This window comes from Filicampus tigris, chromosome 19, assembly GCF_054856515.1.
Source record: "Filicampus tigris isolate MCC_2025a chromosome 19, RoL_Ftig_1.0, whole genome shotgun sequence".
Taxonomy (NCBI): Eukaryota; Metazoa; Chordata; class Actinopteri; order Syngnathiformes; family Syngnathidae; genus Filicampus; species Filicampus tigris.
Genome location: NC_141235.1, coordinates 7,757,469 through 7,780,000, shown reverse-complemented (window position 1 = coordinate 7,780,000; position 22,532 = coordinate 7,757,469). Strand labels below are relative to the sequence as shown.

Here is a 22,532-nt window from a genome sequence, read left to right as displayed (position 1 = left end):
CGACGCTGTCAGTCAAGTGCATATGCTACTACCGTGCAAAACCATCAGCACACGAAGGACGCCTTAAGTCAGCCTCCAGCTACAATGTCGATGAATGTTGTTGGACGCATAAAAGATTTTATTGTGTGTGTGTGTGTGTGTGTGTGTGTGTGTGTGTGTAATCCACATGCTTCTAATCCCGCTAAATACAAAGGTAACCTAAATCAAAAACCTCAGTGCTTGTCTGTCAGCACGCTCACATCCATTATGGCTTCACTTGCGCCTAAATTTGTAGTCAAATAATGAAATTAATATCTAATGTGAATTGTATTCTTATGATACATTTATACAGTATTTTATATATTATGTATACTATTAGATGAAAACAGTCCCTAAAATTTGAGACAGTGCACGTTATTTTATTTGCACGTGCGACCATTAAATTTGCATGTTTTTTTTTTTTTTAATTCTTTTAAATTTTTTTAATTTAATTGTTGCTGACAAACTTCTGCTCCACACTCCAACACATTTAATCAGTAATAGTGAAAATAAGTGAAAATGTGAATAGTGACCACACATGTCGTTAATTTTCTACTTTTGCCCCTAAAATTTCAAGTTCATTAGATTACTTGTAATCCAAATCATGTCAATCGTGTTTCTGCACACATCTTTAGAGACTTTTCTTGGGGTTAAGGAAGATTTAAATGAAGAAGCAGAGCCTTGTTGAGCGTTCAGCGATGCATGCAAATACAATCATACTGTAAATCTCTGAAAGGAGAGGGCCACGGACGGGGGCTGCTGTCAAATCTGACGAGCTTGCAGCGTTGCCAGGGAGATGAAGAAAAGCTGTGTAATGCAGATGGACGCAATTTTAAAAAAAATGAGGGAGAGAGAGACGCGCAAACTAAGTGAACACAAACGTGTGAAAATGTCTGCGGAGTGAGAAGAAGAAAATGTTTGTTGAGGGAAAAAAACCCAAGATTCCGTCCAATCAGGAGCGCTAGAGTCGGTGTGACTAGTCAAGCATGCGAGGTGCTGCATGCATAATCACCTCCTGTGTGTGAGTGTGTGTGTGCGTGCATGCAGCTGCAGGAGGCCCCCATTAGCATGCTGGAGGTGTTTGTGTAAACGACCACACTGTTAAGAAGAAGTAGTACGATCCTCTGTTTTTCGAGCAGCTTTAGACCTCACCTGAACAACATATTCACTTTGAAAATGACAAGAGTGGGAAGTATTTGAGGAAGCGGCCCACCCCTCCAAAAATAAAAAAAAACATCCTGACATCTAAATTAGAATGAATTGATACACTAGGTAGTACTTTTTTAACCACCCCCACCCCATCCCGTATTCTGTGTTGATGCCATTCGAACAGAACATCAATTATGGGTGAAACCTTTACATGCAGCCTGAAGTGGATTCACGATTCAAGCTCAAGCGGTCTAAATTTCATCTAAGTGCAGCATGATTGCATGTCATGCAGGTGTTCGCCACCTACCCCAACGAGGACTACGACAGGCGCAACGAAGACGTGGACCCGATGGCGGCGTCCGCCGAGTACGAGCTGGAGAAGCGGGTGGAGCGGCTGGATCTGTTCCCCGTGGAGCTGGAGAAAGGTGAGCCATGAGTGCCGAGACCCGTTCCCAATATTGTGCACCCCTCGTGTAGATGAGTATTTGAACTGCAAAAACCTTTAACCTTCCTCAAGCAGCCTGACCTCCAACATCCCTTTAACATGGAGGACTATTCATATATTTATGAGAGACTATATTTAGAGGTGTGTACATGATGCAGCATGGATATGCCTGCCTGCTATGTGACTTAAAAGCTTTTGCTTCATTTGCCTTCCTTTGTGCCTCCAAGAATAAAGTAATTTTTCAAGATAAAAAGTTCAATATTTTTCAATAATTCAATTCAAATTTAAAACCACTTTCATGTACTATGAATACTTTATATAAAAAAAACACCTACACCTATTTTTGTTTCAAAAAATACAACTTTATTTTCACAACAGTTTCTTCTCTTATGATGACACGATTATTGAAAAAATATGAGTAATATTACTTTAACTTTGTACACTACATTTCTCATAAAATTACACCTATTCTTTCCAAAAAGGCAACTTTGTGGTTTGAATATTTAACTTTATTCCCGTATTACAGGTATTGCACCTTTTTTCCTCTTGCAAAAATATGACAATAGTAAGATAAAGAATTTATTTTCTAAAAAAATATCACTATACTTGTAAGATTATGCATAAATTTCTCCCAGAAAAATATAATCATCCTTCTATCCTATTATGTTCCGTTTAAAACAATCAAGACTGATTGAAGCTTATTATAGCTAGCAAAAATATAACACTACTTGTAAGGTTAGAATTATAAAAAAAAAAAGAACTTTCTCTTGCTGACAAATTTTGCACTATTAGAGCTTTTTTTCGACAGATAACGACGTTCTCTCATAAGATTTACCCATTTCCTTGAAAAATAACTTTATTCTTGTAACATTGAGCCTTTTTCACCCTCTAATGTTCATTCTGCATGTGTAACATTACAAATTACTACCAGGTATAATAGTAATTATGTATATATGATTAGCTTTAGTGTGACTCAAAAAATCCCTCCCTTGAGACTCAGAAAAGAGTATTAAGCCACTTCATACAACAAAATGAAGCAGCAGCAGCAGCATACCTTTAAATGACGCCGGCTTGTCTTGACTTGCAGACGAGGACGGCCTGGGCATCAGCATCATCGGCATGGGCGCGGGGGCCGACATGGGCCTGGAAAAGCTGGGCATCTTCGTCAAAACCGTTACCGAGGGGGGAGCGGCGCATCGCGACGGCAGGTGCGCGCGTGTGTTCTCGTGTCACTTCATCAAACATTGATGACCGCACTTTAGAACCTGTCCTCGGTGATGCTGGGTACAATATATGGACAAAAGTATTCAGACACCTGCAGGAAGTGCTTGTAGGTGGTGACATCGCTCGTTGTGGTGCTCCGCGCAGGATCCAGGTGAACGATCTGATCGTGGAGGTAGACGGGACGAGTTTGGTGGGAGTGACCCAGAATTTTGCCGCCTCTGTGCTGAGGAACACGTCGGGAACTGTCAAGTAAGATGGCAACTGACATGTTCAAATCATCAATATTTTCAATAAACAAGTAGAACATTATTTGGTCACAGGATGCAGACAGAAAAATTGTTCAAGACACAAACAGTAATTACAAATAACTAAGATTAAACCAAACCACAAAAATAAAGGCAGACAGAGCAGTAATTGTATCGGCAGCCCCCAAAAAATGCACGATTAAAAAGTTAAGCGTGTCAACGATCTAAGAATAATAAAAGATTCTTAATGTCAGCTGATTTAAAGACTCATAACTATGGTGACACAGCTAATTCACCAAGCTAAATTGAAATATTACTGTCATGATTTGGTCTTTAAGCGTGTAAAAAAGGATAAAAGATATAAGAAATAAAGTGAGTGTTAGGCTGCCCCATAAAAAACATTATACTTTTAGCCACCAGCTCTGTTAGCGAGCACCTAGCCTAAAGGTGGGGAAAAATAGGGCCCACGGGCACACATACGGCCCTGCTTCTTTCTTGAATCCTGTAATATTTGTTGCATTTAGCCCTTTTTTGCTTAAAATTGGTGAAAAAAATTCATCATAACACATGATTGATTTTAACATTCAGATAAACTATTTTACTTTTTTTTTTTTTTAAACTTCATTTACAAATGGCCTGGCCCATCCGTCCATTTTAAAAAGCAAATGTGTCCCTTGTGCATAAAAATGTGCCTATCCATGGCTTTGCATGACATGCGTCCGAGGGAAAGCAATTGAACAACAACTGTGACTGTGATTTTTGTGGGAAATTCCATGGAAATAAGTAGTAGCACAGTTAAGTGGAAAGAACAATTTAGTGTGCTAATAGTAGCATTTTCAATGCTGCTTTTGACACTCTCAATACTTAAAAACATTTCTATCATCTCATGGCCTTAAATGTGTCACACAGCGCCACGTTGGTGGCTCTTTTGGCATGATGGCGATGCGTCATAATGGAGTGCAGCCGTTCTTGCTGTGACTTGGGAAGATCAGAGGCTGTCACAGACAGCTCATGCATTATGGATTATCATTTAAAAAAAAAAAAAAACACGCTCAAGATGAAAAACATCAGAAAGTTTGGGTATTTAATTAACCGAAAGTTGAAAGGCTTCACGATTCATGCCGTCTTCACTCTACTCTTTAATTAAAGGCTTTTTGTTCGCTTTGTAGACACTGTCATGAACTGAGCTGAAAAAGAAAAGGGATGAGTAATTGATTTTTTTTATTCGTTGTTATTTTTCTTAGGCCAAATAACTTATGTACATGCCATATTGAAGGCTTTATCCTTCTCAAAAGCTACTGCACCTTCTGGAAATCTTTTGAAAATCAAGAGCGGACCCCGAAAAAAAAAAAAAAAAAAAAAAAAGTCTTAAGAAGCCATTCCTGAAAAGACACGAGAATTCTGCCATTTTGCTTTACAGTGGCTATTTTAGGGTTACGGTGGCAATTTCCTTCCAGCGATTCTCCTAAGACAAATTCGTCTAGGACTGCTACCAAACTTAAATCATGTATAGGCTACTAGAGAATGAAGGAATCTACATTGCGGGGGAAAAAAAAAAAAAGTTTTCATCACTGCCTGGAAGCAAAGCATGCCGGCTAAGTGTGATGACTCGGCGTAAAACCCCAAACTCAACTAAATCAACCACAAGAAATGTTTGAAAATTCAGCCCCCGAAGCCAGTTGGACTTAGCAACAGGAAATTCTGTAGGCGTGTCTATCACGAGTTGACCCACAAATAAGATTTAAAAAGCCATGTTTAAAAAAAAAAAAAACAGGAAATGTGTCATTTTCCTTTAAAGTGGCCATTTTAGGGTCACATTTGCAATTTCCCTCAAGCGATCCTTCAAAGACAAATTGTTCTTCTAAGACACTTTGTCGGATTGACACCAAATTTGAACCACTTATACTGTACAAATGAGTGACGTTAAATTTCAAAACCATTTTTGTTGTTGCACGTGGGCAAAGCATGGCAGCATTGTTTGATTATTCAACATAAAACTCAAAACACGCCTCACCCTAACACAAGAACTGTTTGACAATTTTGTCCCTGAAGCCAGTTTTACTTAGCAACATGAAATTTGGTTAGTGTAGACCCACAAAAAAGTCTCAAGAAGCCATGCCTGAAAAGAAGTCTGCCATCTTGCTTTGATGCAGCCATTTTATGGGTCACGTTGGACATTTCCTTCCAGAGATCCTTCAAAGACAAACTCATCCTCGATATTTTGTCAGATCCTTACCAAATTTAAAGCAATTTCAGCTTTTACTATTATTATTATTGACTTATTAACAATTGCAGGTTCTTCATCGGGCGCGAGAAGCCAGGTGAGCAGAGCGAGGTGGCGCAGCTCATCCAGCAGACACTGGAGCAGGAACGCTGGCAGCGTGAGATGCTGGAACAGCGCTACAACCAGTACATGGAAGAGCACGAGGTCTGTCCATTTTTTGTGGGGGGTGGAATAAAAGTGCACGGGTCGTTATTGTGGAATGTGCGGCGGGGTGGCGGTTGTGTTGTGCCGGGGAAACGCTGAGTAATCCATATTTCTCACCCCCCCCGCCTTACCTCCCTCACTGACTCGGAATTCTGCCTGCCTTCTCAGCTGGGTTGCCTCATCAATAATTAGCCGGAATTACTTCCACTTTGACAAACAGATGCATTTGTGTGTATTTTTAAGCACACAGCGGTCAAATCTTCAGGCACACCTTCACAACCAAATGAAAGCCATCCAGCACAAAAATAAATTGCACCTTGGGTTTATTATTGTGGTTGTCAAACTCCACTGCATTTCATTTTGCCAAATAAGGAAACCATAAGGTTAGAAACAGTCCTCGGTGTGACGTACAACCTCACTTGTCATTGCCACGGTAACATGATGACTGCAAAATGGCTTCTGCGGTTAGTGTTGTAGATCCCGAACGGTTGTTTTACTGCTGCACGTGCGCGGAAACGACCTTTTCCATTGGTGACAATAACAGGAAGTGACTCCATTCATCGAGAGAGGGTGGTTCTTGAAAAGCATCAACAAAGGGTGGAAGATAGACTGAGGGAATGAAGTGGAATGGATATGGCGGTTTTGCACCATCTATTGGCTGTTTACTGTACTCCACCTGTTTTTCTTGTTCCTTGTTCCCAACCACTTTGCCCATGTGCATTTAATTAAATTATTTCCACGGAATTGTTCCAAAAACTATTATTTATTTACAACAAATAATATATCTTTGGTCCTGCAATTGACTGGATTGCTGATTAAAAAAAGTAATGTGGGGTACCCAACTAATGTGTATATTTTGATGTAAGTTGAGGTTCTCACCGCTCTCGTCTCTGCAGGGCGGCGAGTACGGCACCGACGAGGAGGAGGACGAGGATGAAGACGTCAGTCCGCAGTACACGGGCGCCATCGAAGTGTTCGACTTGGCCGAGAACGAGGACCTTTCGCCGCTGGAGACGGACCCTGAGAAACTGGCCCATAAGTACAAAGAGGTGCGCGGGGCTGCCGCCACATTCACCGCCCTGCAGAATAGAAATAAATTGAACCACGAGAGATCATCCACAGTCAAAAATTAATAACATGCATGGGCCCATGTGCCTATGCAATGAACTATCATCTAACACTGATTAACAGCAAATTTGAATAAGAGATGGCTTTCTGTGTCCTTAAATGCATTTTTGACCCGGGTTTTATAAATAGGTCATCCAGCCAATTCATGATAAATGCCACTTTTGACAATAAACAGGACAAGAAATAATCCACATTCCCACACCCCCCAAAAAAAGAGCATGCTCCATCTCATGCACACACACAGGTGTTATAGTTAATGTGATCCTTCTTGGTGTTATTAATGTAAACTGCCAACTTGCACAATGCAAATCAACAGAACACTGTTCAGATGGCCTAGTGTGTATACTCTCTTACACTTGCAATTTCTTCCCTGATGTCCTCTCATTCAGCTCCAAATTAAGCACGCCGTGACTCAGGCCGAAATCCAGCAGCTGAAGAGGAAGGTATGCTGGAGTCATCCACAGAAACGTCTCCGCTTCACTCCAGTGCTGTTCTTTTTCTCTCGTAAGGAACGATTTCTTTGCCCTCGCAGCTGCACCACGCCGAGCAAGACAAGCAGCGCTGGCGCATGGACAAGGCGCAGCTGGAGCAGACCCTGCAGGAGAACAAGGAGCGCATGGAGAAGCTGGAGGGCTACTGGATGGAGGCGCAGAGCTTGTGCCAGGCAGTGGACGAGCACCTGAAGGAGACGCAGGCACAGTACCAGGCGCTGGAGCGCAAGTACAGCAAGGCTAAGCGGCTCATCAAGGAATACCAGCAGAAGTAAGACCAACGTGCGTCACTCTTGACCGTCTTTGTAAATGCTGATTCATCTTCGGTCCTTCTGCAGGGAAATCGAATACCTGAAGAAGGAGACACAGCGATGCGCACAAGTAGGAGCCGAGGCATCACTCCTTAAGGAGGAGTCGGGTCAGCTACAGGAACAGGTTAGTTGGCAAGGTTATACAAAGGGACAACATCAACATTTGGGTGCAGATCAGGGTAAAGGTGCACTGAGGGTTATGGTCCGCTTGTATTGCACTTTTTTTTTTTAATGGGAATGAGCAGAGAATAGTCTTGGCCTGGATTGACCATTAAAATAGGAAAGTAAATTAAAAAAAAAAAAAAGATTAACTATGGCTAGCAAATGGCAGCATTGGAGCACTATTGAGGGGGCTCACCATGTGTCAACAACTATGTGTAAACTCCTAAAACATGGTGGACCCTTCAAAATACAACCCGTTAGAAGCAGGTTGTGATTGATTAAACTGCTACAAAGAGTACAAAAGAGAGAAAAGATGGAGAGATTTAAAGTTAGAAGTAGAAGCGATGATGTGATGCACGTACATACACACATACAAGGCAACACATGCATGCACACACACTACTAAATACTACTACTATATAGTGCGCAAATAGTTTATAAAGTAAAGGTTTCGTCAAAGTCAAATTGTTACACTGGTGATTGCTTGGTCAAGGGATTGCCCCAACTATTGTTTGGCCATGCACAAGACAAACTGATATCTTTCTTCTGTGCTGTTGCAGGTGGCTGACCTGGAGTGCCGTGTGGAGGAGCTGAAATCAGAACCTTTATAAAGAAGCCTTTTGGGGGTAGTAAAAGGGAGAGCACAACGAGGAGCAGCAGGGTATCTCTAATCTCCTCTCCATGTTGAACCCTTTTTGTTGCACACCTGGAGAGTATTTAATTCCTGAATCTGGTATTTTTGTGATACGTCACGCTGTTGCCCCCCCCCCGTCCCTAATTGCCAAACAAAAACAACTTACTCTTTCTAGTTTGGTGACTTTTTCCCAGCGTGTACAGATGTGACTACTGTATAGGTGTGGTTTAACAAGAGTTTTTAATATGTGTCATAACATTTAACACATTATGTGAACTCTTAATTAGACAGAGGAGCGTTGTTGTAAATTTGATGTGAGATTGACAAATGAGGTGCTTTGCCAGGGGATAAAAACTGGACTGATTGTAACCGTGGCGACCACCTGCTGCCTAAAAGTGTTTTGTGTATTTTATTTTATTTTATTTTTTACACACATAAGACTCATGAATACGAGTCCAGGCCTCCGTTCATTCATGACTACTAACTGGAAAAGCCAAGTACCAGCAGAGGACATTTTACAGTCTGGAACCAGCAGCTGCAGCACATCAAGGAAAAGAAAGAAAAACACACACGCACTGCCTGAATTGAACGCCACACACCTGTGTCGCGCAGCCACCGCCATCTTTGTAGAGCTCATCTTATATTTTAACTTTCTTATTTATGACAAACATGTGAGCGAAAATGGTGTGTTATGTAAAAAAACAAAAGAAAAAAAGTAATATATCCGGATGACAAAAATGAAGAAAAACAGGCACGGTTGTGAGTATTTTTCCTAATATTATTAATAATAACAATAATAATAAGGCTTGTAAAGTGCACATGCTTGGCATTGTGTGTTTTGTGGATTAAATGGTCAACAATGGTGGACAACGTGCTTGTTTTTATTTCAACTTCAAAAAAAGTGCACTAGGGATGGCCATTCGGTTGATCAAGAAAATCATTACATTAACCAAGTATTTCTAGATTATTGACAGTGACATTTGAAATGATTAAATTCTTGTTGTCAATCAACGATAGCTCTTGAAATAGCTACACACAACCAACAACACATTTTTTCTAATGCAAACGAGTGCACAGCTTGTATTGAACAGAATAATGCTACCTGATGGCGGAGGTCACATGTAGGTCACGTAGCTGTGACAGGCATAATGAACTGCTGTCCTATTAGACTGCAGAAGGTAAACCATTTAATTTTGCATCCACTTTTTGTGACTATTAGTTTTGGTGGTGCCCAGTGAGACTTTTTTTTTTTTTTAAGTTATTTTTTGTTTTTACTTTATTGATGTAAATGTGGTGTTGCTCAGTAATGGTTGGGAAAAACTACCAGCAGAGCAGTTTCCCCTAAACCTTATTGAGCCAAAGGCACATATTTTGCAGCAGAAAATACATATCCCACGGCACACCACCAAATAAAAATGTCACAAAAATGGTCTTCAAGAGCTACCGACGATTACCATATCCAATCCCAAGGTTTAGGTTTCATTTAGGTTTACATATATAGCATATCATACAGTCCCTGTGTAAATGATATATTGAACTTTTGTCCAAACAGATGGCGAGATTGGGCTCAAACCATGCCACATGACACTGCGCATAAACCGGACACATTATGTGTACTCTGTAATATAGTGAAAGAGTATAATTATTCTGCAATGTCAGAATATGTTGCTGGTACAGATCGATGATAGATATTTGCAGTAAATTATTTTTAGACCAATTAAGTGAAACTGGATACCTTACTGCAGCAGACCTGATGATCTCTTACAGCATACTTGTTGGGAACCGCAGCAAACTCGCTGGAGACGCAATCAAGAGCACCGTCGGTGGCTGTGGTCAACACGCTGCCCATTCCTAATAAGCACTGAACTGAATTTTTGAAACAAATATCAAAACAAAAGCAGATCCAAACAAAGGCTGGTTGATCGTACTAAATGAAAACCGCCTTCTGTTAGGTGTGCATCTTCCGGTGGTGCCTGCGCAGATGATAGTTCCTCGAAAAGCTTTTCCCGCACACAGTGCATGTAAACATGCGCTGTCCCATGTGCAGCATGCGGTGCGCCTTGAGGCTCTGTGGGCGGCTGAAGCTCTTGCAGCATTGTTCGCACTTGTGGGGCCGCACGCCCGTATGCTTGCGCTCGTGCCGCTTCAGGTCGCCCGACTGGCGGAAGCTCTCGCCACAGTGTGTGCACAGGTACGGCTTCTCGCCCGTGTGCGTGCGCAAGTGCACGGTGAGCTGGCTGGAGTGGGCAAAGCCTTTGGCGCAGTGCGGGCAGCCGTAGGGCTTCTCGCCCGTGTGCGTGCGCCGGTGCTGCTTCAGGGTGTAGTGGTTGCCAAAGCCCTTGCCGCAGTCGGTGCAGAAGTAGAGCACCTTCACCTGTTGGAAGCACGAGTGGCTTTTAAAGGCTTTGGCGTTGGTGTATCCTTTTTCGCAGCGGGAGCACGTAAACACTTTCACGTCCTGCTCCTCTTGTGGCTGATACATCGGGCTGTCGGCTAGGTACTCCGCTGGGTGGTGCCTGCGGACGTGCTTGGCCAGGAAGCTCTTGGCAGTGAAGGAGAACTGGCAGTGATCGCAGGAGAAGAGCTCTGTGGTGCAGTGGTACTTCCTACAGTTGTCTGCGCGCTGGTGCTGCTCCAGGCCCGCTGACTCGACGAAGACCTTGCCGCAGTGCTCGCAGCTGCGCGGCGGCACGCTCCGGTGAGCGGTCAGCTCGTGGCGGCGGAGGAGGACGGACTGGCTGAAGGTCATGCCGCAGTGGGTGCACGCGTGGCGCTGCTGGTTGCACATGTGCGCCTGCAGCTCATCTGGGTCGGCGTAGCTTTCATTGCAGTAGTTACAACGGAAGAACTTGCGTTTCTCTAATGTCTCACCGCCGTCGCCGCTCGCTGTTTGATTGGGAGCAACAAGCTGGGTGATGGTTGAAATTTGGGATTTTGCGGCGTGTCGCCGTGGCTTCACACAGGGAAGCCTTGTGACAGCTGCCTCCGAGGGCTGTGGGACGGAATCCGGATCGTTCTGCTCTTGGATGGAATCCGGATCGTTGGGCTCTTGGATCTCCTCAGAGTGACTGGCGTCGACGTGCAGCTGGAGGAGGTCCACGGTGGAAAAGGCGAGCGAACACTCGGCGCAGCTAAAGGGCATCTCGGCGAGCGCCCCGGACAAATGGTGCGCCCTCGAGCGGCCTGTGCGCCGCATGCGGTGGCGCTGTAGGTGGCGGGTGAGGTCGCTGCACTGGCCGAAACACCGCTTGCACAGTGTGCACACGTACGGGCGAATCTTGTCATGCACCAGGGCCTTGTGCTTCTTGAGCAACGCTTTGCTACGGACACTTTTCCCACACTCGGAGCAAATGTGGGGCTGCTCGTCCACTTTCTGCTCTCCCGTCTCACCTCCAATCCTGTCCTTTGCACCACTCAGCTGCTCGCTCATCGTTACATCCGATGTGTTGTTGGAAGCCTCTTCTTGGGAGCCGCCAACCTGCTGGCCGTTTTCCGCCGCATTCATCCCCTCTTTCGTCCCGTCGGGCTTCCTGTGAACAATCTGATGTCGGACCAAACCCGACGCCTGGCTGAAGCTACGCCGGCACAGCGTGCAGCAGTAAGGGCGCCTGTTCCTGTGCACACACAGTTTGTGCCTCTTCAGATGCGACGCCTGCTTGAAAGTCTTACCGCAGTCGGAGCAGGCTATCAACATGACTGCATCCTCTGGAAGCAGCGTCAGGGCGGGAGAGGGGATCCCGTTGTCGGCAGTGGGATTTTCTGGCTTGGTTTCATCAGGTAGGGATTTCAGCTGTTGATTTGAATGGAAGCAGTCCACGTGGCGCTGGAGGAAGGCCTCGGTGGTGAAGGTCAGCTGACAGTGGACGCACACAAAGACCTGAGATGCTGTAGGCAGAACATTCTCTGCGAAACCAAAAAAAAAAAAAGAAGGAAATAAGGACAGTTTACTGGTGTTTTCCAATTCAAAACAATTAAAAATATAGTCACAGAAAGTCTGAGGCTTGAGATTGGTTAGCTTTTTTTTAGACTTTCAATTTAATGTACATTTTCACAATAAAGGAAATGCTTTTGCCGGTAGTTTTCCCCCCCAATTAAAAATAAATAAATAACTTAAAACCTCTTCAGCCATGTTTTGTTTCTTTTAAAGCAGCACTGGGCAGAAAATCGACCTTAAGAATTTTTCTTCACAACTCTAGATGAAACATTGACTTACAAGTAGTTGAATGGGACTTTTGTCATGGCCTGGGGGCATCTATCGTTTTTACAGGCACTAAGCAAATTTGAGGAGGATGGAAGCAACCCTGGCACACAAAAAAATCCAAATGTCCTGAATTGCTTTATGGTATACTCTCTTCCTTCTTTCACTATAAGGACTGAAGTCGATTCGACCGTCTACGCGCTATTACCGGTGTCATGGCAGAAGCCCCAAAACAAACAAAAGTATTGTTTGAACAAAATTTGATTCATTACCTCATCGCTATTCATCTTTCACACAGCCACTGGAAATAGAAATGCAATTCAGTCCAACTTGCAGGCCAGCGAGAGCTCAGGATTTCACGACACTACGCGCTGGCGTGCATGGGAAATGTGGGTGATCTTTGTCAAAACACTACCGTTTTGTCCACATGGCGCCGCCATAACCAACAAAAACTGACATGACAGTGTTGCTTTAATATTAAAAAATAACACCAGATTGTTTGCAGTGTTGAGGATTAGTAGCCGTATTTTATTTTTTGTTTCAAATATTGATACAAATGTAATATTGATGTAAATTTTACATGTTAAAAAAAAATATTTTTTAAATTTTAATCAACATGAAACTGTTGTTTTTTATTCAATGAAATCTATCTATACCTATATTTTAATGTAAAATGTGACTAAGGTAAAGGTTATTGAAAAATGTAACAAATATATATACTTATACACACACACACACGTGTATATATATATATATATATATATATATATATATATATATATATACACTGTATATGTAATTTCAAATTAATTTTGATGTGAGTATTTACATTTCAAAAATAATTTTAATTGGTAGTTAGTAATTAGTTTATTTTACTTTAAATATTTAAGTTATAGCGCCAATTTTTTAAATTATATTTGTAATACATCAACAGTAAGTACCTTTGTAGCCATATTTCATTTCTTTATTTTAAATTGAAAATATAAAGTACCTGCAGTCTGAAGCTTAGTCAGCCATATCTGCGCCCAGGCGTCACTGAAACGTGCGAGGAGCTTGCCGCTGGGCCACACCAGCAACTCTTCTCCGGCGTTGACGCTGCGGCAGCAGTGGTACAGGATGCTGCCTTTGTATTGCACTGCCAGCAGATTGCTCTCGTCCCTGCTGCGAGCACGATTGACATACCTACCACGGAGCAAAAACAGTAAAAAGAACAGTTGTGGTAGAAACAGGCACACATTAGTATTATTCAAAACACTGGAAACAAGTTACATCATGAAAATTAAAGAATACATTAAAAAGTAATCTACAATCTGTCATATATCCCATTCAAGAGCTAGTCATAATGACTGTTTTAACACGGAAGTCAACCCAAACATATTTTTTTCAAGAATATGTTCCCAGAAAATATATTCTCGGTGGGTGGCCATTTTGTCTTCTGTCGACTGAAAATGACATCACAACTGCTCACAACGACCAATCACGGCTGACCTGTTTTCTGAATCTGAGCCGTGATCGTTGTGATGTCATTTTCAGTCGACAGAAGACAAAATGGCCGCCCTCAGAGATGGCTAAAATTGAGTGGATTAACACTTATTCCACAAATGCAATATTTATCAGAATGCCCAGTTTCAATTAGTGGGCTTGCATAAAACATATTCTTGAAAAAAAAAATGTTTACGTTGACTTCCACTTTAAATGAAAATTCAAAATCTTACTTTTTTTGTATTTCATGTCATGTCATGTCATCTTCCAAACCGCTTATCCTATACAGGGTCGCGGGGAGTTGCTGGAGCCTATCCCAGCCGTCAATGGGCGAAGGCAGACTACACCCTGAACTGGTCGCCAGCCAGTCGCAGGGCACACATAGACACTGTCACTGAGCGGGAATCGATCCCACGCTGCCCGCACACAACTCAGGCGTGTGTACCACTACACTATCAGTGGACCTTTTTGTATTTCATGTGATAAAAATATTTTTTTTATGTAACATAAAAATAATACTACAAGCCCAAGCTTCAGAAAAAAAAAAATGTCGGATTCTAACAACTGATTTTCAAAAAACACTTTTTCTGCCGAAATGTTTTTACTTGTAACAATACAATTTTACATTATATACTAGCATGTTTAGGTATGATATGAAAACGATAAAGATACCTCATCCAGTTTGACAGAGATTCTGTAGTGGCATCAATGTACTCATAAGCATCTTGTCCTTTGTAAATCTGCAAAATAAATGCAATATTTATTCAGTACAATATTTAAAAGCGGTAAAACAGTTATCTACAAAAATCTAAATCTCAGTCCTCCGTCTACCTCCCAGGAGAAGTCAGTTTCGATGGCATTCTCCACACTAGTCCCTTCGCCCTCAAATGGTCCGAAATGCATCCCGGGAGCGAGCGCCGGCCCATGATTGAGGACCCCAACACCTGCGCCGGGAATGCTGGAGCGGCCCACCGTCAGCCCATAGGGCAACGTCAAGAGCGCCCTCTCGGGGACACCCATGCTAGTGGGAAAGTCGAGGATAAAAGATGGGCCACCGGTCTTGAAAGTGTCGCTCTGGTCTTGGTAGAGCGCAAGGCACTCATCGCAGCCTGGAGAAAAGAAACTAAAGTATTCATGTTTGTCATTAGAACAGCGATGCTTAGTAATTTACTCCCTTACAAAAGCCTTCTCCTGGCTCTCCATTACCGACCAGCAACTTTTGGATTGGTGGAATCACTGAAAGGTGAAATGGAGGGAATGTAAATATAAAAGCTGCAAAAACATTACTAGAAGATTAGATTGTGTCTCTTTAGATTGTTCTACGAGTGATATGGTACACGACGATGTTCAATACATTAACGAGAGACGTGGACACATAAATTATACCAAATATTAAAATTTAGTCTGTGAAATGTCACACATTAGAAACTAAGCCTACCTGCTGTGTCGATGCTGTCAGTGGGCAAACATCCTTCTATAATAACAACCTGCCCGGTGGACTCGACCCACTCCACGGCGCTGGTCGTGCACGACATTGGAATGGCGAACACTGTGGTAAAGACAACTGTGTAATTTTATTTTTGGGCTTTTAACGAAGAGCGACAGAGAGTTAGTTAATGCCGTCCCAACATAAAGCTACCTTACCTTTAAGGTTCAGCTAGCATTATGTTAGCAAAATTCTCGTAGAATGACAAGATAATCTCCTCCAACTGACCACAGACACTTTGCTACCCTTGACTTCGTGCGTGTTGCGTGTCGCCTTCCAGCCAGTAGCGATTTTTAAAGTTGTTTTATTTCACAAGGTTAGGACGTAAGTTAAGTTTGTTCATTTTCAGCTCTGACTGGGTTTCTAACGGCTGTACCACCGGAAGAGTTTAACACTTACCCGGAAGTTCATGGGTGTACATTTTCGGAATAAAAGCTTCCGCAACTATACATATAGCCTACTCAAACCTTTACCTAGCTGACAGAGCATACGAAATAACTAATCGCCTGTTAACCGGTGGAATTCTAGTCTTTTACACATCCTCCAAGCACACCCGGTGCGTTCTATTGACTTGTTTTGCCAAATAGAGTAGAAGTGACAAGCTGACTTGGTCGAGTAACTTTTAACAGCAAGTTAATTGGTGTAGATTTTCGGAATAAAAGCTACATAACTTTATAAGTAGCCCAATAAAATTTGTAGCTATCTACCAGAGCCTTTCTAGAAGATAAGTTCCTATTGGCCGGTTAATTTACAGTTTTTTCCCCACTTACATGCAGCAAACCGTTTGAATTCTTGATGCTTTTTGCCATTTCACACAAAGACAGCAGAAGTGTGCCTCTTTGCAAGGATCGGGGTAGAAGATTTCTATTTACTTTATTCAGCAACAATTAGTTTTTGACACATCGATTATTGTTGGTTTTTGACACATTATACCACTGACAATAAAAAAAAAAAATACTGTGGGGTGCTACTGAGTGTGAGCTGCCTTCATGTCAATGTAAACGGTTGTAAAAGTCCACTTTTTGTGCAAGTGTCGAACCAATTTGAGCAAACAAAATGTCTCTAAAAGTTCAAATGTGCTGAGTTCGCCTAGCATGTTGCTATCAGAGGAAGGTGTGGAAGACCAGGGTCTTCAGACTGGAGCGTCTCAGGCTGTTCCTGTTTGCCATTTTTGAATATCTCCCAAAGATGAAAAAGGGGAACCATCGAGTGGGCCGCTTGCTCCTGTGAAAATTTAAGAAGGAGGCGGAAAAACGTTGCACGAGCTCCACACTGACGGCGTACTGTGCCGGCGCCCATTGGCACACATGCACCACAGTCACCGAGGTCACAAAGCCACACTTGTGCGGTGACATGCCACGAAAGATGCACTCCCCTGGCTGGGCAGGCGTGCCCCTCTCCCAAACCATGTTTGCCTCTTCTGCTATGCTCATGCCACTGAGGTTGCACAGGGCCAGGAGGCATCCCTCCTCTAAGGCCTCGTTGCCATGGAATCGCAACAGGATGGCAACCAGACGAGGTACCGCCCCTCTGCGCAGTAACAGCTGCTGATGCTTACCTGACGGACACAGTGAGACACAATCACATTTGATCTGTTATATAGTTTGCCTAATCTATTTCACCAGTCATCGTTCGTGCCACTGGAGTTTCGCACATCTGCCCGTTTGTCATGGAAAATCGCTGTTATATTGTTTGTATTATTTGCAATAATATGTTTTATGCACCTTCACTTGTCTAAACATGGCAATATTAATCAGAATGGTATGTTACGACTAGTGGACATGCATAGAACATAATCTTTGAAAAAAAAAAAAATGGGTTGACACTTGACCAATTCGCAATTTGCTATCTTTTAGTTTTGATACTCACAACTGTCATAAGACAAGCGAGTGATGGCCTGGACTGCATGCCTCAACAGGCCCTGGTCTGCACTGGTCAGCACAGACAACAGAGCCGTAACTAGGCCGCCATCTCCGAAACCTTTACGGATCACCGCTTGACAGACAGGAAACAAAATGTCACATGATGTTAATAAAAGCGCTTCAGTCCACTTCAATTTGCCATAGTACAGTGTGGAAGGGTACATGATTTAAACATGGATTCCGGCATGTGGTGTCTCTAGGGACTGAACTATGAAATGGTAGCCTACTGCATAGTTGAGTCATGGTACACGTCTGCTGGATAGTGACTTACGTTCCTTGGCGAGTTCAGCCACCAATTGGGCTGTTAGCAGTGCCAGAGGACCTCTTCCCCTCAGCAACAGCGCCAGAACTGGAAGGATCCCGCTGATCACCACTTGCTCAGCGGCACCTTTGTCTGGGCAGGTGCGTAATGACTTGTCAGTGCAATGACAACACATTGAAAACCCCAATCCTAAGTATGTTTCCTTTTTTTTTTTCTTGTTTTTTTTTAAGCAAAGAAAGCCTATACTTTTAACTTTTATACTGTTTAATTCAATATTTTAAGTTGTTAGCATAGACAGATGAACAAATACACATTATTTGTAGTTAAGAAAAAAAAAAAATTCTGACCATTAAGTGAAAATGGATAATTCCCCATGTCAGTGATGTCACATTACAGTGGTTGATACTGACCAATCTACTTGATGCGAGAGGAGCATTGGGGGCACATTTCTGTTGGAATGTTGCAAGTGGTTGCATGACTAAGGTTGGAGGAATCCTTTAATTCAAAGATTTGTGTGAAGACTCACTTCTCTCTTGAATGTTCACCAGTACAGTGCACAAATGAGGCTTCAGCTCATCTTCTATCCGCTCGAGACCCAGCACCCTGATGGCACCTAATGCGTTGTTCAGGTTCTCTGTGGCGGGGGGAGGAATTGGTGGTCACAAAGCATGAAGACCATAAATACGAGCACGTGATAGTACACACCATCATCAAATGCACCGGCAGGGAGGAAGACAGACAGAATTGCCACAAGCTAACCTAAATTAGCACTAAACAAAGTGGAGCAACTTGAATGGAAAATGATGACCGCCTTGGAATCCTCTATTATATATTAGTCTTGCTCATTTGTGTTAGCCGGGAGAAATTACAAGACAAATTTTGCAAAATGTTAAGGACCATCGACCACACTTACCGTTTGGCGTGTAGTGTTGCAGACGACTGGTCTTGTGATTGTCCCTGTTGGCACACTTGTAAGTAAATGTGAGAGGCATGTTGGAATGTCCCATCCTGGTCTCTTGCTATTCCAACAATCTCCCTTTGCGTTCTCTTGACATTTGCAGCACTTGTCAAGGCTGGAAAATCATCTGGCGTTTCCGCTGGCACTCTCAGTCCTGTCGGTTTTAATGCAAATCCCCACCCCACTCAAAGCTCCTCTCTCGCCATCTGCGCGTGTTGTGCGTGTACACTTCAGGTATTAGCGGCCCGGCTGTCGCGGGTGTTTTGACCAGCCTAAAACCTCCCATGGTGCTTTGGAGCCTTTGAGGCAACGTGAGAGGAGGCAGCCAAGCACACTGAATTGGTGGCATCACTTGTCACCCCCCCCACCCAAAAAAAAATCAACCAAGTTATTAAAAGTATATCTTTATAGTTTGCTACCAATTCTTGAGGTTATTGTGTAATACAGAGCGAGATCTGGATTTGGACATACAGTAAATACAAATAGCAAAATGTTACATATCGTTGCTGTCCTGTGAAAAACACTTATCTCCAATTTTGGAAACTTTTTAAATTTTCACTTTAATGCGATGCGATGTAACGCGGAAACATGATTCATGTAAAAATAAGACAATGAAAAAAAAAATGGAGATAAGTGTTTTTCACATGACAGCGACAATATATTCTTTGCTCCGATGCTCATCCATTCAGACATAACTCTTGAATGCCACCAAGTTCAACATTTAGGCCCTTTCACACAGAATTTCCGCTTTATTGGCGGAACACCAGCATCTGGTTGGTCAGCAGCAATTGCTTTCAACATGTCAGGCTGAAGAAGTGAGTCTTGGTAGTCAAACTTGACACCCTGATCCTGTGTTCTGATATCACCTCGGCGGTTGACATATTTGCAAGTCAACCTTGGAAACAGAACAGTGCACAGGCAGTGTAGTAGTTTATGCTGCCTTGCTGCCTTTTGTGCAGATTTCACAGAATAGATCAGATCCAATACCCCATACATACATACATACATGTCGCTCTGAAGCCCCCAGTGAAAAAAAAAAATGGGTGGGTTGCGTCAGGGTGGGACTAGCCGAAAGTCACCAAAAAAGGACAGTGTGAAAGGGGCTACTGTTAGACATCAACAGACATTTGCACATCGCTACTCACATCACGTTAATGTCTGTGTCTTGGATCTTTTTGGTCCTTCCTGAGCACAATCTGGTAAAGCTAAACATCGGGACGTGTCAAGCTGGTCTGGAGCCGCTAAGACCAGTGGAAACGGTCTCATATCCCACAGACACCAGAGTTAGTACGTTGCCTTGCATGTCATCCGCCTTGCAGGGTTCCACTTCTGCTGTATTTTCCTGATGGACCTTCTTCTTCCCTCTGCCTCGCCCTTTGCTTTTTGAGATGGCCTTCCCTTGCTCCTTGACGCCGGGGGACGCCTTGTGACACCGACGTTGTCGCCGGCGGGTGTGGCGCGTCGACACGGCGGACTCTGGAGGATCTGCGGCGGCAGCACCGGACAGGATGCGGATCTGCTGTTCGATCACCGTGACGATCATGTCCAGAGCCACGTCCAGGATTCCCAGACCGAGCCCGTGCGTCGCGCTGTCAAAGGCGCCGCTGTTGGCTGGGTCCTTGAAACATTTCCGCATGTCCTCTAGGTGATTCCTGCCCGGAGACAAAAGAGTTCTAGTACTTTTCTGTTACGGTACATTTAAAAATATCAGCACCCGCAAATGCGCACGTACTTGGTCTCAATGATTTTGGACCAGTGTTGGACTGTGTTTGTGTCGGGGATGAGCTGCTTTGCCATGTTGCCGTAATCGATGTAGTCATGTGAGAAGTCCTTCATGTCTTCGCACAATGCTCTGGTGTCACCTGACAACACATGCACATTGAAACACAGCTTGGGCACACATCAGGTGTGCTTCCTCCACATCCCTGACGGACCATTTTCATTTCATTTTCATTAATCACGTCCTGAGCCAAGTCCAGGGACTGAAGAAGAGACTTCTCGCTGCACTACAAAAGAAACTCTAACACTTACCTCTAACCAACCAACAACTTGCAACCACGACTCAAGCAAACTAATTTGATCTTGAGCCCGCTGCTTTTATTGCTTTACCTTCAGTGAGTTTGGAGAAGGATGAGGAAACGGAGGTAGTCGTGCTGGGTGTGAGGCCAAGGACGCCCAGGGACTCCAGCAATGTCTTCTTGCTAGCTGGACCTCGACTCACTCGTGTGTAGGCGGCCAACGAGCGCAGGGACATCTTCTCTGGAGCCTGCAGGCGGCGCTTGATCTCGTCGTAGGAGATAAGATGTTTCCCTGAAATTGGGAGTTGCTGACTAAAGGGTCATTTCAATTAGTTAGAAAACTCTCAATTTTGAGTGAAGGGCCACTTACGAGCCTTGGATCCTTTCATGTTGGGATCCAGGAGGGATGACACCTCCGCAAAGGGCATCTGTGTGGAGAACTCTGCAGTGCTACTGGAGTCCTGTGGCGGTACTTGACTGTGGATTGCTTCCTCAATCTGTACTGGGGCTGGTACCTGCATCTGAGGCTGAAGATGAGACTGGATGGCATGCATCTCCACCTGGGTATTCTCCAGTGGGACCTGGTCTTGTTGGGGAGGCAGGACCAGCGTGTTGTCCGGTAAACTCTGTAGACCTATGCCCCCATGAGTCACCGTTTGGTCTGAGGACACCTGAAATATTCCCATGACTGGCTTCACCATGGTGAAAAGCATGTTGCCCTGCGCGTCCAGGCCCACCACCCTCGTAGACTGCTCCATCTTGTTGCTGAATCAGTGGATCATGTAGTAGTAGCTTGTAGTTAAACTATTGGCTTCGTTTTTACACTTCGAGGAGGCTCATCATTTTGGGTAACAGAAAATACTTCCTAGAAGATAAAGCACATATTTGGTATGAGACTAAAGAATGAAAACAATATCTTGGCAACCAGTCCGAATGCACTTTTTGCTCTTACCCATAGCACATAAATGCATTTTTAGTGTTAAGCGGCCTCTTGACCCTGCCAATATCGATAAGTAGAATGTATGCATGCAGCACTTCCGCTATTGGTGACAGAGCTGACGATGAAAAACAACAACTTTTGAGCCATTTTCTCGACCTCCAAAAGCTCTATGTCTTAACTATTGAATACACCGTAACAATAACACAGCCCCAGTATCGCATTAGCCTGTAACATATCGAGTTTTTCTATCATGTGATGCTGATTTGTTTGTCTGCCATGCTGGTGGCTGAGATTGGTAGAAATCTGTATATGCAAACTATCAAGAAGTACCGTAACAAAGCATCGGTCCCACCCCCCATGGTGGTGCATATTGCCTATTTAAATGTGTAGGCCAACATTGTCATGCAGTCTAACCTCTCTATTAGTGCAAGGTAAGGCACGCAATATATTTCACTCATTTTCTGGTATATATGTACATAGGCATGCATTGTTATTAATAATTATTGCCAAGCGCCAACCCTGGCTGTAGTTTAAAAGTGAATGGTGTCACTAGAATCTAATCCATTAATAGTTGAAAAAAATAAATAAATAAGTAACAGACAAACGTAGGCTTTGTTTTCATTATTTCGAGACGTTTCAAAATGGCTGCCACCACCCATTTGTTTTGTTTGGTACTGCGGTTCCGAAAGAACCTCTTCGGAGCGGCGTGTGGTGAGTCCGAATGGGCCCCGCAAGACGGGACGAACACGACTGTTTCATCAGAGGCAACTCGTAAGTGACGGTCATTCCACTCACCGGCTTTCTCTACTAAAGTGCCACTGATCCTAGAACGGTCCTGGTCGAGTCAAGCGACATTTTCCCTTCTTCTTTGCTACGTCCTCGGCGGGTTGCAAATCAGCTATACTCGCACTACTACCGCGTACGCTTAATCTCGGCGCTCATTGGCTGAGAGACTCGTCAGTCATTTAAGAAGTGATTTGCTATTGGCTAAAGGAAAATTGTTGGTAAAGGGCGGGAGGCCGTGTTCCGGT

General features: G+C 43.5%; 4 protein-coding genes across 8 annotated transcripts in view; 1 reads left to right on the top strand and 3 right to left on the bottom strand.

Annotated features, from left to right (window-relative positions):
* Positions 1-9,097, top strand: part of LOC147129243 (neurabin-2-like) — a 16,017-nt gene extending 6,920 nt beyond the window's left edge. The window contains exons 3-11 of the mRNA XM_086016598.1: positions 1,460-1,592; positions 2,700-2,820; positions 2,981-3,085; positions 5,377-5,509; positions 6,406-6,558; positions 7,027-7,080; positions 7,170-7,399; positions 7,467-7,563; positions 8,162-9,097. Of these exons, the coding sequence (XP_085872724.1) occupies positions 1,460-1,592; positions 2,700-2,820; positions 2,981-3,085; positions 5,377-5,509; positions 6,406-6,558; positions 7,027-7,080; positions 7,170-7,399; positions 7,467-7,563; positions 8,162-8,212 (1,077 nt within the window). The 3' untranslated portion in view covers positions 8,213-9,097. The remainder of the gene's footprint in view (positions 1-1,459; positions 1,593-2,699; positions 2,821-2,980; positions 3,086-5,376; positions 5,510-6,405; positions 6,559-7,026; positions 7,081-7,169; positions 7,400-7,466; positions 7,564-8,161) is intronic.
* On the bottom strand, positions 9,096-16,006 carry LOC147129242 (uncharacterized). Of its 2 annotated transcripts, none has more exons than XM_086016597.1 (7): positions 15,560-16,006; positions 15,354-15,479; positions 15,095-15,151; positions 14,747-15,024; positions 14,588-14,655; positions 13,425-13,615; positions 9,096-12,138 (listed from the first exon to the last, which is right to left on the bottom strand). In XM_086016597.1, exons 2-7 carry the CDS (start codon positions 15,448-15,450, stop codon positions 10,184-10,186), a joined length of 2,646 nt encoding a protein of 881 aa, XP_085872723.1. In that variant the 5' UTR covers positions 15,451-15,479; positions 15,560-16,006; the 3' UTR covers positions 9,096-10,183. The 2 variants fall into 2 exon arrangements, with proteins under 2 accessions (XP_085872723.1, XP_085872722.1); XM_086016596.1 differs by having other exon boundaries at positions 15,354-15,464; positions 15,560-16,005.
* A 225-nt stretch (positions 16,007-16,231) lies between these two features.
* LOC147129241 (rap1 GTPase-GDP dissociation stimulator 1-A) lies at positions 16,232-18,900 on the bottom strand. Its single transcript, XM_086017623.1, has 5 exons — positions 18,499-18,900; positions 18,112-18,219; positions 17,595-17,717; positions 17,271-17,396; positions 16,232-16,959 (listed from the first exon to the last, which is right to left on the bottom strand). Exons 1-5 carry the CDS (start codon positions 18,590-18,592, stop codon positions 16,505-16,507), a joined length of 906 nt encoding a protein of 301 aa, XP_085873749.1. The 5' UTR covers positions 18,593-18,900; the 3' UTR covers positions 16,232-16,504.
* A 205-nt stretch (positions 18,901-19,105) lies between these two features.
* Positions 19,106-22,428, bottom strand: LOC147129240 (uncharacterized). Of its 4 annotated transcripts, none has more exons than XM_086017622.1 (6): positions 22,297-22,428; positions 21,077-21,426; positions 20,932-20,989; positions 20,653-20,853; positions 20,276-20,405; positions 19,106-20,195 (listed from the first exon to the last, which is right to left on the bottom strand). In XM_086017622.1, the coding sequence occupies exons 2-6, from the start codon at positions 21,317-21,319 to the stop codon at positions 19,766-19,768; spliced, it is 1,062 nt and encodes a 353-aa protein (XP_085873748.1). In that variant the 5' UTR covers positions 21,320-21,426; positions 22,297-22,428; the 3' UTR covers positions 19,106-19,765. The 4 variants fall into 4 exon arrangements, with proteins under 4 accessions (XP_085873748.1, XP_085873746.1, XP_085873747.1 ...); XM_086017620.1 differs by adding an exon at positions 21,514-21,616 and having other exon boundaries at positions 19,116-20,195; positions 20,932-21,426; positions 22,297-22,372; XM_086017621.1 differs by lacking the exon at positions 22,297-22,428 and adding exons at positions 21,514-21,616; positions 22,157-22,234 and having other exon boundaries at positions 19,116-20,195; positions 20,932-21,426.
* Between the last annotated feature and the right edge of the window lie 104 nt (positions 22,429-22,532).

Bases quoted from the DNA above. Each gene is read 5' to 3' on its own strand.
- LOC147129242 (XM_086016597.1), bottom strand. From the start codon at position 15,450: ATGTCGTGCACGACCAGCGCCGTGGAGTGGGTCGAGTCCACCGGGCAG. The intron at 15,025-15,094 runs GTAAGGGAGTAA...TCTTTTCTCCAG, and splicing joins AGAGCCAGGAGAAGGCTTTT to GCTGCGATGAGTGCCTTGCG. The intron at 13,616-14,587 runs GTATCTTTATCG...GCTCCGTGGTAG, and splicing joins TCTCTGTCAAACTGGATGAG to GTATGTCAATCGTGCTCGCA.
- LOC147129241 (XM_086017623.1), bottom strand. From the start codon at position 18,592: ATGGGACATTCCAACATGCCTCTCACATTTACTTACAAGTGTGCCAAC. The intron at 18,220-18,498 runs GTAAGTGTGGTC...CCCCCGCCACAG, and splicing joins GCAACACTACACGCCAAACG to AGAACCTGAACAACGCATTA. The intron at 17,397-17,594 runs GTAAGTCACTAT...CTGTCTGTCAAG, and splicing joins GGCTGAACTCGCCAAGGAAC to CGGTGATCCGTAAAGGTTTC.
- LOC147129240 (XM_086017619.1), bottom strand. From the start codon at position 21,319: ATGGAGCAGTCTACGAGGGTGGTGGGCCTGGACGCGCAGGGCAACATG. The intron at 20,854-20,931 runs GTAAGTGGCCCT...TCCCAATTTCAG, and splicing joins CATGAAAGGATCCAAGGCTC to GGAAACATCTTATCTCCTAC. The intron at 20,406-20,652 runs GTAAAGCAATAA...ATGTGTTGTCAG, and splicing joins CTTCTCCAAACTCACTGAAG to GTGACACCAGAGCATTGTGC.